Source organism: Camelus ferus, chromosome 7 (assembly GCF_009834535.1).
Source record: "Camelus ferus isolate YT-003-E chromosome 7, BCGSAC_Cfer_1.0, whole genome shotgun sequence".
Classification (NCBI taxonomy): Eukaryota; Metazoa; Chordata; class Mammalia; order Artiodactyla; family Camelidae; genus Camelus; species Camelus ferus.
This window is the reverse complement of record NC_045702.1, coordinates 51,411,330-51,431,387: the sequence shown is the minus strand read 5'-3', so window position 1 is coordinate 51,431,387 and position 20,058 is coordinate 51,411,330. Positions and strand designations below refer to the sequence as shown.

At 36.3% G+C, this 20,058-nt stretch overlaps 1 protein-coding gene across 1 annotated transcript in view; it reads right to left on the bottom strand.

Moving 5' to 3' along the window:
- Positions 1-20,058, bottom strand: part of ANKMY2 (ankyrin repeat and MYND domain containing 2) — a 33,214-nt gene that overhangs the window by 4,030 nt on the left and 9,126 nt on the right. Inside the window, exons 3-8 of the mRNA XM_006191634.3 lie at positions 16,920-17,058; positions 15,133-15,231; positions 8,940-9,100; positions 4,300-4,514; positions 3,387-3,522; positions 454-582 (exon numbers count right to left, since the gene is read on the bottom strand). Coding sequence (XP_006191696.2) covers positions 454-582; positions 3,387-3,522; positions 4,300-4,514; positions 8,940-9,100; positions 15,133-15,231; positions 16,920-17,058 — 879 coding nt within the window. The remainder of the gene's footprint in view (positions 1-453; positions 583-3,386; positions 3,523-4,299; positions 4,515-8,939; positions 9,101-15,132; positions 15,232-16,919; positions 17,059-20,058) is intronic.

Sequence of the window (20,058 nt, the reverse complement as noted above, 5' to 3'; positions counted from 1 at the left end):
TGGTGACAGTCAGAAAGGAGTGTAGTTTTACAAGGAAGAGTTGATAAAGAGATTGTAATTAAAGTCAACATCAGAATATTTAAGATTGCATATCTATGAACTGTTCTACTGTAGGTTTTCTTGTCTGCACCAGCCTCAGTCCCCTATGAATAATCTTTCTCTTATTTTCTCATAATGAATCATTCATTCGTTTCTTTCTTTCTTTGGGGTGGTCAGCAGAGAAGCAGGGCAGCCTGGGAGTTTGATAGAGAAGACACAGAACTAGATTTATCCTGTAGTTCTCTTCCAAAATCACTTCTAAGTATTAGGTGCAATACCTTTTTTATCTAACATATTAGAATTTATTAGAAAACTAATGTCAACCATTATATTTACAGAATATTAAAACTCAATCACCAGTGTGGGTGAAATCTAAACCGGATGTCAGTGAGCTTAAAAGAACTTCATTCTTACCATTTTGCACACTGAGCATCTTTTGCTTGCTCCCTTTTCTCCGCAGGTAGTGCAAAATTCAACATCCACGAAACCCACCTGACCAGTGATGGCTTGGGTAAGTACAGAGAATGCAGTGGGATCAGAACCCTAGAGTGGGGAAAAAGAGCAGGAAAAATAACCTCTGCAATCACCATGGGAAGACCAGAGACAACATTTTGTGAACAGGAGACAAAATTATTAAGGTTAGAGGTTACACAGACTTCATGGCAAAATAACAAATATCTTTTTCTACACAAAGTACACTTGAGGTAAATCATGGATCCAAATACTCAGAGAGAAAAAAACTGGCCCTGTTCTAGGATAAAAGTATTATTCAATAAGCACACAAAGATTTTAGAACTAGGACAAGGAACTCAGAGTAGAATTTTCTTCTGAGAATTAACATCAAGACAATGTGGGGGGAAGGATATAGCTCAAGTGCTAGATCACATGCTTAGCATACACAAAGTCCGGGTTCAATCCCAGGTATCTCCTCTATAAACAAACAAACAAACAAACAAACAAACAAAGCTAATTACCTCCCCCTTAAATAAATTAATTAAAAACTTTTTTAAAGACATATACATATTCTGAGGGTCAATTTATAGGATACATCGTAAATGTTTAACTGTCTTGATTCTTAAAAGTTTAAAGCAATTTAAGTGTTTTTAAAAACTTTGTATATTTAAAGTTATTTACTTGCTATAGGTCTGCAATTCTACTAGTTAAAAGTTATCACCTTTATCATTGAAATGTTCCAAATTCTTTAATTAAAGAGACGCACATGTGATTACATTAGGGTATTAAGAAAAACCGTAAGTGTGAAGATTATTATTATGGTTACTGCAAATCAGAATGTCTTGCTAAAGAGGATTTATAAACATTTTTTATGCAGAAAATAATAAGGGCAAATATTTATCTGCCTGAATGAGACCTATTTAGAGTAAGCAGAAATAATTACAGGGTATCTAGCTATCTTACCTATTTCTAACTTTCTTATTTTTGAGTTTTATTATTACTTATTCCCAACAAAAATTTTTATAATTTTCACAATTTAAATTTTCATGTGTATCTTATCTTTATTAATAAGCCCTTTATTGATGACTCAGGTCACTAGGATAAAACAATCATTATACACCATACACTCTAACTACATTATTCCACGAGGCAGGACTGAGATGGACTGTTGAGCCCTACAGTGACCTGCTTTGACTTTTTAAAAGAATACGCCGGGCTGCTATTTTTAGTTTTTCTGTTTTCTCCCTTGAAGGTGCAATGTCAGCGACACTTGTCAGTGCTGGAAATGCCCCACAACAGCCACTACTGACGGCTTCTCGGATAGACATTCCCTCAACTTTCTTACTAACAGAAACATACTTTTGTTCAGAGCAGCAGAGTTGAGACCAGCAAAAAAATAACTCATTTCCCCCAGAATATTCATTTCTCCAAAATACTCATTTTTCCCTGTGCTGCTAAGGGTGGTCCTGTGGTACCAGTACTGCGTTTCAGGGAGGGCTTGTGCTTTCTAGCTGCAGACTGATTTCCTTTTCTTGTCTGCCTGGGATAGGAAGGTGAGCTTGGAGAAGGAGGATAAGATGCCTTGCAATTGTAATGTCATAAGCATGTATATGATTATACGGCTAAAGAATATTGGGTAGAAAAATGGTAGTGTTTGGGTCCAAAATCCATTTTTGAACCTATGTGCAAGATCTGGTCTGCCTACTTTTGGGCTTCTGAGTATATGAGAATAAATAAATCCTTATCTATTTAATTCATAGTTGGCTGAAGTTCGATGTGAACAGCTGAAACACATTCATAGTTGATAAACCACCTTCAAACTGGCTAACTTTCATCTCCCAAAAGCTTAAATACCAAATAGCCAAGCATATTAAAGAGCAAGTGTAAAGAATCTCTGTGTGAAATCACGGAGGGCTCGCATGAATAAATCATAGCACGAACTTCATGAGTTCATTTTGTCTGCTCAGGTCTTTCTTCTTTCATGGTTCTGAATAGGTGAAGTCCTAATGTATAAAGGAGCACCTGGAACCCATTTCTAGTCCTGATTTTTCAGACCAAGAATGATATAATAGCCTAGAGAAGGAAGAGAAGGAACGAGATTGCCAGTGGGAGGGCGGAAGCCACGGATGGGAATAGTTTCAGGATCAATTTCTTGCCTAATAGACAAAGGCTGATAGATAATTTGACTGAAATGTATAAAAAGCATGACAGGTAGAGAGAAGGTGAACAGAATGGCATTCAAAATCGGGAAGGCAAGGAGTGTCTTATGAAATACTACTTAGATAAACACATGACAAAAGGGCAGTAATTTAAAGAACAGATAATAAAGTTAAAATTTACTTCCCATAACTGGCAAATATAAACAGACTTTTTTTAATGTATGGGAAATTTATAAAATCAGAGGCATTAAGGTAGAATATAAGAAGCTGGGATGTATTTTGAGACTGTTTAGCAGGATACACAATGCACCTTTCCAGGACTCATCCTTTCCATCTCCACTGACTGGGAACCATCAACCCAGACATTCAATTCCTGCTTTCATGTAGTGCAGGACTTTGTACTGGTTTTTCACAACCTACACGTGAATAAGGGTGTGTCCACACAGTGGATGCATACCCACCTTTACCGATTTCATAGAGGTAATTAAAAGCGTCAGTACCCACTATAACTAGCTATATCCCCACATAAGGAAATACTGTTCATTCAACCCATGAGCTAATATAATGTAAATGGATAAACAGACACAAGGTTAACAGGAGAACCTATCTCCATGTTTGTTCCTAAAATTTTTCTAAAATAGTATTTCTTTATTAAATGAATCATGCTAAAGAGAATGCACCTTTATGGTAATTAGGTCTCACAGATAGAATTAACTTAGTTATGAAGAGCCTTACAATTTCAACAGGAGCAATGCTTCGCACCAGCTGCTGGAGGAGAGTAGCTTCACAGTAAGGAAATTTTCTGATACTTTCTCTAATGACCTTTTCTTGATATACTGGAAAGCCATCAGAAGCTCGGCCTCTTAACAAGCTGAAAGACATTTTTTTAAACGTAACTTGAGTTGAATTATTAAGCTTGTCCTCCCAGCTGCACCTATGCAATTTTAGTAATTTCTTCTTTGCTACTTAAGATTTTCATTGTGTCTTGATGCATCGTGATGACAGACTCAGTTCAAACTGCTGTTCCATTTGCACGTTAGTCTAGACCTTATCAGATGTAGGGGCCCAAAGACGTATTTATAAAAGTGACCCCTGACACAAAACACACTAAACACTGTTATCAGACTAGCTGGTTACTCATTACCATGTCAGTTACTTGTACAAAGAAAGAAAACCCTCATTGAATCACACCCTTCTGACTTACTTCTCTTTTCTCAGTAGAACTATAGGATAATTTGACCCCAGATGGTTAGAGAAGACGGGTAACACAAAGCTCCCCCAGGTACAGGAACAGAGACACACTGAGAGCCGTTTTGAATCCAGAGCAGCAACTGTAGCATAGCCGACCTATCCTTAGATTTAGATCTGGGCTACTTTCTAGCTTTATGATCTTACATATGCTACTTCACCTCTCCAAACCTCAGATTCCTCACCTGTAACTGGGGATAACGAAAGCACTGTTGTAAAGAGTACGGAACAGAACAATCAGCCGAAGTATAATAGTGCCCTTTGTTACTTGCAGACAGAATGTGATCTCAGAAATAACAACGGCTGCTAAAATCCTTAATTTTTATGTCCACGGTGAGATTTCATAATGAAGTATTATCCAGTTGAGAGTATTTTATATATGAAATGATAAAGACAGTACCTTTTGATTAGACTCTCCAGTTTATTCTCTCCATCTTTTAAGAAGTTAATGCATTTCTGAAAGATACAGCTGATGTAATGCATTTTCATAGCCAGTACTTCATTCATGTCTCTTTGCTTCATACATTTCTCACAAATCAGATCCATCACCTTGTAGCATTTATTCAGAGCTGCTTCTTCTGCCAGCAGAGGATTTTCATTTATAAGCATCACGATCTAGAAAAAATTCCAGTGAGTTTAGAAACTCCATGAAAGATTTGCCATGTTCAACTTAGGTGGTCAGTTTTGATTACCAAATAAAGTCCTTCTTACAGTCATATATTTACCATGTTAATTCAAATTAGAATGCAAGTTGCCGCTGATCAAGTTGTAAAACTAGTACAGAAGGACTCTGACATCATGGAATCTCTTAAACTCTGTATGTCACAGTCATCACATGGTTTGCCATCCAGTTAAATCAGGCTGTTAGTTGGCCACTCGGAATCATGGTTTTACTGTCTCTGTTAAAAGCACTTTTACTAAAGATAAGTGTGGCATATTGGCACACCCTTTATATACAGAATCAGATCACCGAGCGGTCACTACTCTTAGTCAACATTACTGAGCTTTAGGATTTCATGGCTAGGAAAAACAATTCTCATTCATTCTTCTTAATTATAAGGAAATGAGATTTTTTGCAGACAGAAGTCTAAAAATAAAAGGTGTGTTACTTTCTGATTAACTACATTTCTCTGTGGAAATTTTCTAAGATGCTTCTAATCATGCATAGTAATGTAAGTAGGTCAAAAGGAAAGCAAAATAGCTTTAAAAAAAAGGATCATTAGAGAGTTATCCAAACTGATGCATTATGAGTCCCACACTTCCTATATGTGCACAGATTAAACTCAAATTTGGTGTAATAAGAAGTATTTTTTTAATTGGCTGTGGTAGTCTTGCATAGGACAGCTGTAAAAATCCACAGTGGTATAACAGTAATATAAACATGTGTATAACATGGGCACAGTTGTATTCTCAGAGCAGAAAGCCATTCAGTGTTTGTTAATCTACATGTTACAGCTAAACAGCTGTCCCAGGCAACGTAAACAGCAGGAAACAACAGGTAGCAGATTTCATGAATTTCCTTAAACATGAAGAAAGTTAATTAGTTAACTTAAGTAAAACCCATGCCTAGTCTCCTACCTGGAAACTGAAGAGAGATTAAATATTTTTCTGAAACTAAAAAAAGATTTTTACTTATTTTTGACACTACTAAATTGATACATAATCTAGAATTTTACTTAAAATACAGCACTCAATAGTAAATTATTAGACTTCATGAAATAAGTATAATCAGAATCCTTATTGGTAAATTTGCTGAAAACATCCCCTACCATAATATTAACTTGTGGCAGAGAGAAAAAAAAGACTCATTAATCACCTGTTTATAGTTTGCTGTCAGTTGCAATAATGTGAAGCTGTTTGCTCAATATTTTGTATATGGTATTTATAACCAAAGCATAGGATCTAAACTTACACATGAGAATTCTTTTAAAAAAATCCCCAATAAAACCCAGATTCATGCAGTAGACTTTATTTCATAATATACAGCGGTACATGCAGAGAAAAATGGCATATAATCACAGCTCAACTAACAATCACAGCTCACTGAAGCATTTACACAGCTGCACACAGAAGACTAATATTTGAACTAGTTTCCTTCCTTTAATCTCTGAAGCATTATAAAGTAATGTATTTATTATAAAGGGAATCATTCTTAATTAATGAGGAGGAAATATTCACGTGGGCATAAAAGTCAGATATGTCTCATCTCCCAAAGAACAGCTACTTTAGAATATGTTTATTCAGTGGCATTTTAAATGCTTTTTATTTTTTTAAATCCCATTTTAAAAAATTACTAATTCAGCAATTCTGGGCTTAAAAACCATGTTAATAATCAAAAGACAGGATCACTTGCGCACATCTGCCTCCTGACCACTTAGAGACCCTGTTCAACTCTATTGTCATTTTTCCTGTGACTGTTTTTCTCCATGATAACATCTATAGTCTGGGCATGGGCACAATTCCCCAAGTCCCTGCTGAAAACAAACATCCTTTTGCTATAGCAGCCACTCAACCTCCACGCAAATGTAGCCGTGTTAGGTAGCCTGCAGTGAAAAGGTGCACCGTTGGACTGAATGTTGTCCTGTGCTTGTTTTGAAAGGTCTTTGACTTGACAGACTGGTTGCTTTTTTTTTTTTTTTTTTTAATAATAACACACCCTATGAAGACCCATGCCAGCTTGAAAAGCGGTAAAGTAATGAAAATGGGCCACCACAAAAGCAAGTGGGCAGCTTTTATCAAAGTGTGGATAAAAGAAAGGTTTTTAAGTGAATAGACCATTTCTACCTACAACAAGCAAGGTCTGGATCTGAAGGAAAGTACTATAATCATAGAATAGTTTCTCTTATAAGACCAAGTGCTCTAAAAAATATAATACAGGCTATTTTATTTTATATACCTCTACAATTTATTGTCTGTATAAATATGCCCTTAATCTAATTTACTCAAAATATGTGCCTTTAAAGATAACTGGAGGTACAATGATTCTTAGGAAATTTAACCCTGAGAGACTTGGTTCCCTGTAAAATTCCAAAATTACTCCACAGACTCTATTATCACAATATGTGAGATTTTTGTAATCACAAAGGGCAGAAACAGATATAAGACAGTGAATCAGAAAAATATAGGAGAGTTCTTCAAATCAGTCAAGACTAGAATATCCTATAACGCTCAGGCTAGAGGAGGAATGACAAGGGCCTTGTAAAACCACACATGTTCTCCACACTGAGAAATACTGCATCCCTAGGAACAAGTCCTGTCTTCTCACCCCAGCCTGCCCCACTGCTAACAGAAAGAGTGTCATGGAGAGGGAGTCACCATTACAAGAGTTCTCCCTTTCCCTTCAGTGCTGGGAGGGAAAGAAACACCAACACAGAAGAGGCTAAACATTTTTTACAGGTTACATTCTAAGTCCTGTGTAATCTCCACAAGAGACACAAACATCTGATTCATGGCTGAATTTCTTCTTTGCCCAGTTAGGATCACAAGCGTTACCTCTAGAGGTTCTTTCAGAGTGTTGAGTAAAATATCTGAGTTTTTGAAAAATAAAAACAGAATAGATTCCACTTGTCTGTCATATGGGAAAGGATCCACTAGTTTGTCATCTCTCTTGATGGTCCAGAAAATTAATTTGGGTGAAGGGCTGCATGAAAGGCACTTTGTTGTTGATTTGTTTGTTTCTTGAGCTTTGAAGACTGTATGCAAAGGGATGCATCGATAAAGTAATAGGATCAAATACAATTTAGAACTTATATCTATTTATTTTTCAAGATTTTTTTTAATTTAAGTATAGTCGGTTTACAATATTATGTTAATTTCTGGCATACAGCATAGTGATTCAGTTATATATATATTCCTTTTCATATTCTTTTTCATTATAGGTTATTACAAGGCATTGAACATATTTCCCTGTGCTATATACAGTAGGACCTTGCTGTTCATCTATTTCTTTAAATGAGTGTTAATTTTCAAGAGTTACCTCATGAGAACCATCCACTTACTTTAATAATGTTCAGTATATTCCAAAGATTCTTCTTTTGTAATAGACTTCTAAGGAAATCTATTTCACTACCTTAGAAGTCTAAGGGAAAAGCCTCAATTGTTGACCCATCATACTGTCTTGCTCGCCAAATAACTCTGAATTACTATTAAATCTATGCAATATGAATGAAGACATAGGGCAGACACTGAAGCTTGACAAAGGGCAGCATCACTGTAGCACACATGGAGTTTTCTGGGATGACTCATTGAAAAAATTATATTCATTTGGATTGATTTCTTTTAAAAATCATTTTGTAAATAAACAAAAAAGTTATATATAAAATATGAAGGAAATAGCAGTGGAAATAGTTCAGAATAGCCCTTGAAGTTTTTTTTCCAGCTTAGTCATTTGAACTTCTGGGTTGATCTGTGAAGTTTGAAAATCTGTGTGATTTGACTGTTTATTGGAAGAACTGTATTACTTAAAGGCATCAAATACCCACTTTGCATTAAAAAGTGTGTTCATGACACACTGGAGAACACTTCCAGAGAGGAGGGGTACTGCAGTAGCTGCTGCTCATGCCCACCTGGGTCCCGCTAACCTAGCCCGTGTGCTGGGGCCTCGCTGAGGGGACGGCTGGCTGCTGTGGGCGCAGAGCGGCCTACTTCTGCAGGGAACTGCCTTCCTCCAGAGAGAGCCCACCTCCTTTTCCCTCTGGGAACAGACCTCAGCCAAGGGCTGACTGATGTGAAAGCCTGGCTCCCTTGCCTGTTGGAGCTATTGACAGTCCAGAGCGCCCCAAGACATGAGGTGGAAGCTCGGCTTCGGCTGAACCTGCCTCTCTGCTGAGCTCTTCCTTCCGCCCTAGTCTGTGTTCCTCGCTCTCCCCCGTGCTTCCAGGGAGAGCACTCCTTCGCTGTAGCAAGTGAACAGGAGAGGCCTGCACAAGCTGTACGTCTATAAAACCCAACCCAAGACAGTTATGATCCTACACTCTAAGAGCAGTTTACACTGTGACGCAGGAATTAAAATAAAAGCAAATAGGATTGACACTACAGTACCTTGACAGGATGAAGATTTGTTGTGGTGATAATTTTGTGCAGTGGGCCTGCCAACTTTGGGGGCAGTTTTGGCTCTTTATCCAGTCCCTGGGGTTTAGTGTAATAATCCAGTCTCTCTCGGGGAAAGAAATTGTTGATTATAGTCACACAATCATGTTGACCTTGTAACAGGAAAACAGGAAATGTATTATTTTATTATTTAAAATAAGACATTTTCCAATTTTTAAATTAATTATATTGCTCTGTTTTCTGAAGCAAGCATGCATCAAAATCTTTAATTTTTAGGAAAGAGAGTTGAGGAGGAAGAGGAGAGGAGAGGTAAAATGTTTTGGAGAACATATATGCATGCTTTGTGAAGTCAAGAAATAATCTCCTTTTAAAGACACAGAATCCACAGTACATATGAAGATTATGTGGATAACAAAAAAAGCAGTATTCAACTTTAGTAACTCTAAATATTTAAGTTGCTTGTAATTTAAATGCTTCTTCCATCTCTACACAAATGAGGTTCATTCTTCCTTAATCACATCTGGCTTTCTTTATACAGAATATAAATTTATCCTATATAAAGTTTTTTTTATTATTATCACAATTATTATTCATATTATTAAGTGAATCTCCCCTCCCCTTCAATTTGAGAAAAGCTTGGCCTCTTTGTGAAATGAATTAGAAAAAAAGCTTTTGCTCCCATAAGCTTGGAATCCCTGTTACTGCTTCTCACAGACCCCTGCACCACTTCTGTAAGCCAAAGCCATCTCTAGAGGTAAAGCAATGGTTCTAAGAAAGCAAAACTTCCCCTGGTGAAGCTAGTAGCCCGACTGAGTTCTTGCTGCCTCCCCCTCCACAGTTCCCTCGCCACTACTCTCTGGAGCAAGGAAATGGACACTCTGGGCAAGCATGCTGAGCATGCAGGGCACATTTGGAGGTGCAGGCTCTTCTGATCTCTGAAGACTGTTTCTTCCTCTCTGCCTGATGAGGGCTGAGGTAACAGCGGCCAAGAGTCCTGAGGAGCAATCCCAGACATTGGGGCTCCCAGAGTGTGGTCCGCCTTGGGTGGCCCACGTGGCCCCTGCCCACTTGTGCACGGTCCTGGGAGCATCTCCTTGATCTTGCCGACAACAGGTGACCTGCAGGGGGATCACACTGTGGGCCAGGTGGGCCCTGGTACTTGAGGCTGGCTGAGGGCTCAGCCTGACTGGGAGTTCCCGGAGAACTCAAGAGTGGACCAGCTTCCTGCTGTGTCTCAGCAGAGGATGAGATATCTACTGGTTTGTTGACCCTGAGCCCACAGTTATAGAGAGACTGGCACTTCCCTTCACCGCTCCACAACCCCGTCGGCTTTACCTGACTGCCTAGGGGATGCAGCTCCAAGAGGATCCAATCTGGAAAGACTAGGCAATGCCTCCAACAGAGGGCATGACATCCATAGTACAGGTACTGAGAACATCAACCACAGCCACACCACAACCAAACCATAACCATAGCCACCAAAGAACACTTAAATCAAGCAGATCAGTTACACTACATAAACAGACTTCCATGGACCAAAGATTCCAATTTTAAAAGTTAACAGACAGTCTGAGAGAGGAAATTCTAGTTACTTTAAGAACTAAAATAGTGATGTAGATGAAATAGATGAAATATCTCCAAACAGGGGAAAATTAGGATATAAAAAGCATCGTGGAAGAGATGAGAGAGCTAAAAAACAGATCCAGGAAAAAAAAGAAACGGATGAAGAATTAATAATTAAACAAATGATAGAAGAACACATCCTTGATTTGAAGGGAACTTTTAGTAATGACCACAGTATCATTCTTGGTATTCAGTGCTCTTCTTAAGTGCTGAAGCACCAGTTCTTTATTTTTTCCTAACCAGAAATTTCCATATCTATATATCTTGAGGACAAATCAAACAGTTAACAGGATAATATTAAAAACCTGAAGGGCTCCGTTTAGAAAATGATCATCTCTACCTACATCATCTTCAAGAAAGGAGAAAAATGACAGTCAATCAAGCAAGTCTCCTACTCAAGCCTGATACAAACATGACAGCATCAAAGTTAACAGAGATAACTGTGTGCGGGAACTTAAAACTATATGTGAAGAAACTAGAGAAGATGAAGACAAACTGCACTGCTTTCTTAAAACACATCTAGGTTCAAGAAAAACAGGGATGTTCCACGGAGGGGGGGAAGGTGCTCTAAAATACCCCCTAAACACGTCAAAATTGACATAGGAAGATTTGAAGGTAAAAGGATCAGAGGAAAATACGGACTTGTGACTACATCTTCTCATCAGTCCCCTAACTAGTATACTCAGAAGATGCCTTGTAAGCAGTTGGAAATATTTGTACATAAAAATACTGGCTATCTAACAATGGCACTGTCACAAACTGCACCTTTGTGAGAAGGAAAAAAATATTACTTTACTTTTTTAAAGATTAATCTTTTTTCATTTTAGGTAATGCTAGGTTTTTGTTTTGTTTTTTTTTTAACTGAAAGCAAGTTTACTTAGAGAGATACACATTCCATAAACAGAATGTGGTCATTCTCAGAGGGAGAGCAGCAGTGCTAGGTTATTTTGGTATTTTATTTTAACCAATCTGCCAATAATTTATAGCAGAGTGATACATATATTTAAAGTTTATCTTTATAAATATAAATTTTTACTTAATTTATATTTAAATTAAAAACATGAAACTATTAAATATTCAGTTTTATTTTTTTTTAATTTATGAATTCTAAATACATACAAATAAAACAGTACTATTAATATAGACCATAAATGCTGGGGATGGGGGCCAGGTGAGGACCAGTATATCACTTTGTCCCAGTATTACTTTCACTGGACTTGAGTATTCTAGACTGAATGAGCTCACTGAGTCAGCAAAATTAGTCCTAGGCAGGATTAATGACAACACACACAACTAGACACATCCATATACGTTATTTTACTTTCAAGGATAAACTGAGAATGAAACACGCTTCCAGAATGAGCAATGAAAAGTTAGCAAAGAAAAATAAATCAAATTCTCACTTGCAAAACCAGGATTTAGAAAGCTGGCAGTAAAGTTCTACGCAGTGATACAAGAATCATGAAACTAGCCAATATACAACTCGCACTTCAGAGAAAAAAATATAGCTTTGCTTATGTTGGGTTTCAAACAATATATAACCTACATACCATCTCAGAAGGTCCTGTAACCAAAACCTAAATGAGAACAGAGATCTCAAGATGGAGCAAGGAGAAAAGAGAGGAGAGTGGAGAACAGCCCTCGGCAGCAGCGATAGTTAATCCAAATGGGTGAAGACAGCATGACGGAGAAATTATACTGCTGACGGTGAGGACTGCAGGAAGGAGAAAGAACCCACCATGAATGACACTAATAACATATCGTTACTAAAAGGTCTCAACTCTCTCAGCAAAGTTCACAGCTAGTGGCAGTGGTGGAGGAGGAAAGGAAAGGCTTGTTGCCTGACAAGGGAAACAAGGAATGTGGAGAAACAGTCATAAGGATTTCATCTTATTGGAGTTGATAAATGGGCAAATACAATACCTTAAGGGTGGGGCACAGGGTATAGTTTTGTTCTTGCTTCTAGATAATAACTGAGAAATATGAGTTTATCTGAGAGCTTTGTGACTAGAAGAGTAAGTACTAGTAGAATGGAAAAGCATCCTTGATCTTTCAAGTTAATAAAAGGAGAAAGAAAATGTACTCTAACATGACCAGGCTAATCACATTAAGGAAACACAGACAGACAGACAGACAGACAGACAGACACACACACACACACACACACACACACACACACAGAGCCACCTACTGAGATGAGAGGGAGTTCCATGGTGTACTGGTAGGTGAAGAAAGCAAGCTGCAAGGGATATGTTTGAATGACCACATTTTTAAAAGATGACAAAAATCTTGCATGTGCATGTATATATGTAGACACATTGATCTGCTTGAGGGGAAAAAAAGGGGGAGAATGAGTTAATAAGTTAATAAGACTAACTATAAGGGAAATATAATGTCAACTGAAAGGGTGCCATGTAATTTTCTGCCTATGAAGTTAGTCTAAATAGATTAAAATTGGCATGAAGACATTACCCTTATTTTAGGATGGGATTGTGGACAGTTGTACTTTAGATTTTTATTAACATCATAATAGTAAGAAAAAGAGAAAAAGAAAAGCATTGTGTTTAGTGGTTGAAAGAGTGGACTCCACTTCCAGCCCTGGGGGAAGTTACACCCTCAACATGAACTTTATTTTATTACATTGTGGACATAGTGAAACTTGTTAGAGTTAAACAGAACTTCAGATCATCTAATTCCCTGGCTTCTTTGTACAGATCAGAAAACCAGGGACACAGAGGTGAAGGGATTCACCTATGATCTTGTGATAATTAGGAGTAGACATGAAATAAAATAAGTCTCATGATTCTTAGTTTAATGTTCTTTTCTCCCTACACTGGCACCCTCAAAATTAGCTTAGAGGCGAGTTGATGGCAACAAGGGAGCCCCTAACTATAGGAGATAAATATTTCTCTGATGTTTGCACAAGAAGGCCATACTTTTCGCAAATCTTTCCTGAAACTGAGTTGAAATAAAACAAGAATATTTGCTCTCACGGAGCTGTCACAGTGACTTAGTGACTGTCTGAGTTAATCAACAGTACCCCCGATTAGTTTTAAGTAATCAAATTTAACACCATGTGGTTAACATCCCCCATATCTGACTAATTCCTACTGTATCTCACCTTAAATGTAATTTATCTCTTTCTAAATTCCCTTAGAATGGGAGAAGACCCCTCTCTTTGATGTCTTTCTATGGAACTGTCATTGCTGTTAGCCTCTTAGTGCCATGGATGCATGAACACCCTCTGTCTTGCTCACCACAGTACCTAGAGTGATACTCATTAGTATTTGTTTAATGAATTGTTAGGCCCCACAAAGCCACTCACCACATTCCCAATAAATCAGATACGTCTATCTTTGCTTTTCTATCAATGGGCTCTCCTAACTGCCAACTCAGGGGGGCCAACATACCAAATGCCAAGTACTCATTCCCACTCTCTTCTAAACCCCCTGTATTATACCAAGTAACAGGATTAACACACAAAGAAATACTGGGCACACAGAATAAATGTTTGTGGTTGATTAGGATGATAAAGAAGCAGCTGTATATTGTACTATCATTAATGCTCCTTCTTAATCATTGTTGTAATTATTTTCTATTCATTTTTTAAAATTGAAATATAGTTGATTTACAATGTTCGACGTGTACAGCAAAGTGATTCAGTTTATATATATATATATATAAAATATGTATTCCTTTTCAGATTCTTTTGCATTATAGGTTATTACAAGATATTGAATATAGTTCCCTGTGCCATACAGTAGGTCCTTGTTGTTTATCTACTTTATATATAATAGTGTGTATCTGCTAATCTTAAATTCCAAATTTATCCCTCCCCCTCTTCCCACTTTGGTAACCATAAGTTTGTTTTCTGTGTCTGTGCTTCTATTTCTGTTTTGTAAATAAGTTCACTTGGATCTCCTTTTTTTTAGATTCCACATATATGTGATATCACATGACATTTGTCTTTGTCTGACTTAGTTCATGTAGTATGATAATCTCTAGGTCCTTCTATGTTGCTGCAAATGGCATTATTTCTTTTTTATGGATGAGTAATATTCCATTGCCTATATTGTTATAATTATTATTAACAGAATAACTGATAGCATTTACTGAGAGCTACATGTAAAGCTCTTTAGGGCTATCATTTCATTTAATCTTTTCAATAACCATGTAACCATTTTATAATGAGGAAACTGAAGGTCAGAATCATTAAGTAGCTTGCTATTAAGTGGCACAGCCAGAATTTCAACCCAGAATTGCTGACTCCACAGTTCTTGTTCTTAAACATCAGGTTAAACTATTTCCTTAGAGAAATACTCTCATTCAAGCATTTGACGGCAACAAAAATGGCCTCACCACTCTCCTATCTCAGAGTGGAGATTCAAACTAGCTTCTTCATTTTCTCCAAAGTGTCATTAGGTATTTCATTAAGTTAGACAAAATTGTAAACATTTGCCTTAAAAAAAATAAACAGGACAGCATTTGCACTCTGAGTGCAATTTTTTTCCATGGGGGAGATTTTGGGTATAACCAACTGTAGAACTGCCATAAAACTCACCCACAAAGGCTGCCATCTGAGCTGCTGTTCTTCCCACAGAGTTGACAACATCTGTCTCAGCACCAGCTTCCAACATCACCCACGTAATGTCCTTATTACCTAGAGTTAAAAAGAAACATTTGTTAAAATTAAGGCATCCACAATTCAAATACCCCCTTTTAAGTAATCTGTACACTTCTTTTCATTTAGTTTTAGATGTCCATTTTGTGGATAATTTCATTTTTTCCAAAATACAATTCATAACTACAGTAAAAAGTAAAAGGCCATAGAACCCACATAGAAATTAACCTTAGTTTCTACAAAACACATCAAGTAAAACAAAAATGGTATGGAATTGAGTATCACTTTTTTTTTTTTTTTAACAAGACAGAATATGTTTTTCCTATGTAACACTTAGTAGCAAGTAAGAACAAACCAAAAAAAAAAAAAAGTCAAAAGCAAAGACAAAAAAAGATAAAATGAATAAAAATTCCCACTTAATACCTACCAACTCATCCCATCCCTCACACCTACAGGCCCTGCAGTAACTACTGACAGTTGGGGGTCTATCTTTCTGCACTTTCTCCTACCTAAACATCTGTAGATCTTCTACATGCACTCTTTCACTAAAGGAGTCGTTACAGATCGCTTGCTGTTATAAGCTATACTCAGTGAGTAGCATTTTCCATTAATTTTTGCAAGTTTGAACTATGATTTCCTTAGGAACAGTTCCTGGAAAACACTGTAGGATCAAAGATAATGCATATTTTAAATGCATTTTTCCAGGCTGCCTTCCAGCAAGGTGGGGCTGATTGCCCCATATGCACTCTATGAAACAGTGCAAAAAAATCCCTATGGTAATGCTGGGCACCGTGACTTCTTAACTTTTTTCAATACAATAAGCAAAAAATTATCATTTGCTGTTCTAGTTTGCAATCCTTTGATTATTGGTGAAAGTGTTTTAAGTTTATTAGCCAGTTGTATTTCTTTCGTTCTCTGTTCAATTTTCTGTCCAATTATCTACTGTAGTATTTGTTTTCTAATAGACCTCTTCATATATAATGATATGACCCTTTAAGATATGCAGTAATTATTTTCCTTAGTTTTTATTTGTACTGTGACTCTATTTTCTACATATGCAAATGTTAAGATTTTATGTAATCAAATCAGGCAATGCTGTCCTTTTTGAATTCTATATTTTATGTTACACTTAGACATGCTCTCCTGTTCCAGGATTATAAAAATAGAGATCACTGCTCTTAAAGCTTGATACTACATCTTTGTTTTCTTAAAAAACTGCAACAAGTATAGATAATTCAACTTAATTTTAGGTGATATTTCCCAATTGTCTTTCTTTAGCAAATTATAAGCAACATGAATCACAGTAAGTTTCTAAATGGATCATCATATTTAGTACATAAATGTCAAGTGACACAAATAACTCTATCCAAGCAGCTATTTTCTCAAGGGAACAAAAAAGTTTTCATATTACTTCAAAATATAAAAATATAGAACATCAAAGGAACTAACTTAGAAGAAGAATAGATCCAGCTCCACGACTCTACCCAAAATATATTGTCAATGCAAAGAATCAAGTGATTTAAAAAACCAAGGAAACATCAACAATTATGTAACATATTTCACACACCACAGCTTTTCAAAACTAATTCTCATTAGTTCTTCCTATAAGATGTGATCTTAAAATTACCATAACAAAAATGGATTTCATTTTAAAATATACATATACTTATAACACATTTGCATAGGTGACTAATATTAATATATTAGAATAAGTATTAAAACTTCACCAGAAAGTGCGGCGAACATGAGGGCTGTGTATCCATGTTCATGTTGATGACAATTTACATCAGCTCCATGTCGTAAAAGTAATTTGCACATATCAAGTTTCCCTTTATAAGCAGCATGCATTAGAGGAGTCATTCCATTCTTTAATAAAAAGGAGGAAAAAAGTATTAATTTTACTTATTTACCTTTCCCCATCTATGAACAATTCCTGCAATTAAATTAAAACATAAAATAAACATGAATTACTAAAATCATCATTATAATCTGTATTTTCATACTCACTTCCCCACTTAGATCTTTCATAAACTGCTGAGGAAAAAAGATGGTTTTATTACCTGAGGTTTTCTACAGATTAGCAAACAGATTCAGAGAAGAATTGCCCAACCTCACATGACTAGTATAATGGCCAGGGCAAGGACCAAAACTCAAATTTACCAGGACTCTCACCTCTACTACACATACTTAGCTCCTGGGGAAACAAATGAACAAGCAGACAGAAAAGCATTACAACAAACAAATAAAAACTAAAGAAAAACCTTAAAACCAATAGAATGCTTATCAAGGGGAAAGTTGAATAAAGTATAGTATATCCATAACATGGAATATTATGAAGCTATTAACTGAATTCAGTCATATCTAATTGAATTGAAATTTCCATGAATTATCAGCAGTGAGAAAAATAAGATGTGGGAAATGTATACTAAAATGTTCTCATTTTTCAAACAAAGATTCCCCCAAATAATTTTATATTTTGATCATATATATGATTTGGTCATAGAAAAACAGTAATATTTACATCAGGCTACACTGTTTAGTCACCATACGTTTTGTCCATATTCAATGAAACATCCAACCATATATGCTGACTACCTAAGTTAGAAATTCCCTGCAAGTAAACTTTCTCAGAACCCAAGATAAACTCTCTAAGTACTGGAATTTCAAAGTTGTTTCGGATAAAAACCTTTCTAACGCATATAATCTCTTCTTTAGCAAATCTTAGCATACTAACATAATTTGAATTGTTCACGATGATTCTAGACTATTATTATGAACATAAGGTATCAATATTATCAGAGGGTTGTTGATGTGAGAATTAATTTTAGGGAGGTTGGGACCTTTCAGGTGGTTGTACAAGAGGAGTGGTCAAAGTTTTTGCAGTGTTTTGTACAAGTGTTTCAGTACAAGTAGTCAAAGTTTCTTGAGAGCAGTAATGGGGAAATGATAAGGAGATGAAAACTTTAGCAGTTTTTAAAACTTTACTGATGACCCTAAAAATAATTAAAGTTTCTTTCCTATAATTCTTAAAGAACTTATCAATATCAGTTTATTCAGTTACAACTCTGTATCATTAAATACAGTATTCATTCATTCAGCAAGTGTTTATTGACTAAGATATGTCAGACACAGATCTATGCACTGTGGGTAGCAGAGAACAAATTCCATGCCCCTCCAGTCTAAGTCCCCAGCACTTAAATTTTAGTAGGGTGACAAGGCAGATGGTGATAGTAAGTGCTGTAGAGAAATAACGTCGAGTAACAGGGAGAGGAAATGCCAGAAGGTAAGAGGAGATTATTTTAAAAGTACAAAGAAATGTCCCTCTGAGCAGGTAGCATTTGAACAAAGCCCTGGAAGGAGCAAAGGATGTAAATAACTTGAGGAAGAATGCTCCAGTAAAGGGAGAGCAAGTGTCAAACCCTTTGGGGGAGGGGAGCATTGTGTTCAAGAATCTGTGTGGAGCTCACTTCACAGAATCTCCAGGAATCTCCTAGTCTTGATCCTGGTACTTCGAAGTTTTAAACATTAAGTATGGGAGTGAGTCTAATGTTTTAACATTATGTTGGGTGCCAATACTTGTGGAAGGCTTCTGTAAATTTCATTATTATTTTAATGGAGGTACTGGGGATTGAACCCAGAACCTTGGGCATACTAAGCACACACTCTACCTCTGAGCTATACTCCTACTGTCTACAAACTTATTTTATCGAGTGACAGGACCCATTCTATCCTAATCTGTTAAGAGTTTTTACCCTCAGTAGTTGTTACAATTATCAAATGCATTATAGTATCTATTGAGATGATCATATTTGTTTCTCTTTTATTCTGTAATACAAAGAATTATACTGAAAGATTTCCTAAACTGAATCATCCTATCATTCTTACAGAAACCTTACTTGGTTATGTATTTCTATTCTTTTAATATACTACTAGATTAAGTTGCTAATATTTTATATAGTGTTTCTACATCTGCATTTACAAAGTGCACTGAACCCATAGTTTGCTTCTTCCTCTTTTGGTATCAGCATTATGCTAACTATATCAAATGAGTTGGGCATCTTCCCATCTTTTTATGAACTCATGGTACAAGCTGTGTAAAATGAGAATTAAATGGTCCTCAAAGGTTTTGTAAAGCTTACTCAGGTTTGTAGCTTTAGAAGGTAGCTGGCATTTAAATACATTTACACAAATCTTCCTTAATTATTCCAGTTTTTCTGCTTCTATATGTGATAGATGTGTTCCTTTAAATTTTTCTACAAAAATCACTGCTTTTATATGAGTTTTCAAATGAACTGGCTTAAACAAAAAAGTTATGACAATTTCTTTTATAATTGCAGTTATGCTCTTACTTTCTTGGTATTTACACATATTTTCTTGCTTATACTTTCCAAATTTTGTCTATTTTTTTGGTCTTAAATTGGTGACTTTGTTTTTTCTTTCTTTTTTAACAGCTTTATTGAGATACAATTCACTCATTTAATGTGAACACTTAAATAGTTTGTAGTAATTTGCAGAGTTGTGCAACTAGCACCACGATCAATTCTAGACTTTTTGTCCCACCCAAAAGAGACAGCATACCTATTAGCAGTCATTCTCATCCCCCATCCCATTCCTTGGCCCAGTTGTAAGCAACTACTAATCTACTTTTGGTCTCTATGATGAACTTGCCCATTTTGGACATCTCCTATAAATTGAATCATATAATATTTAGTCTTTTGTGACTGGCTTCTTTCACTTGGCAGAGTATTTTTGAGATTCATCCATGTTGAAGCATGCACCAGGACTCCATTCCTTTTCGTGACTGAATAATATTCTGTTGCATGGATATACCACATTGTGCTTATCCACTTGTCAGTTGTTGGATGT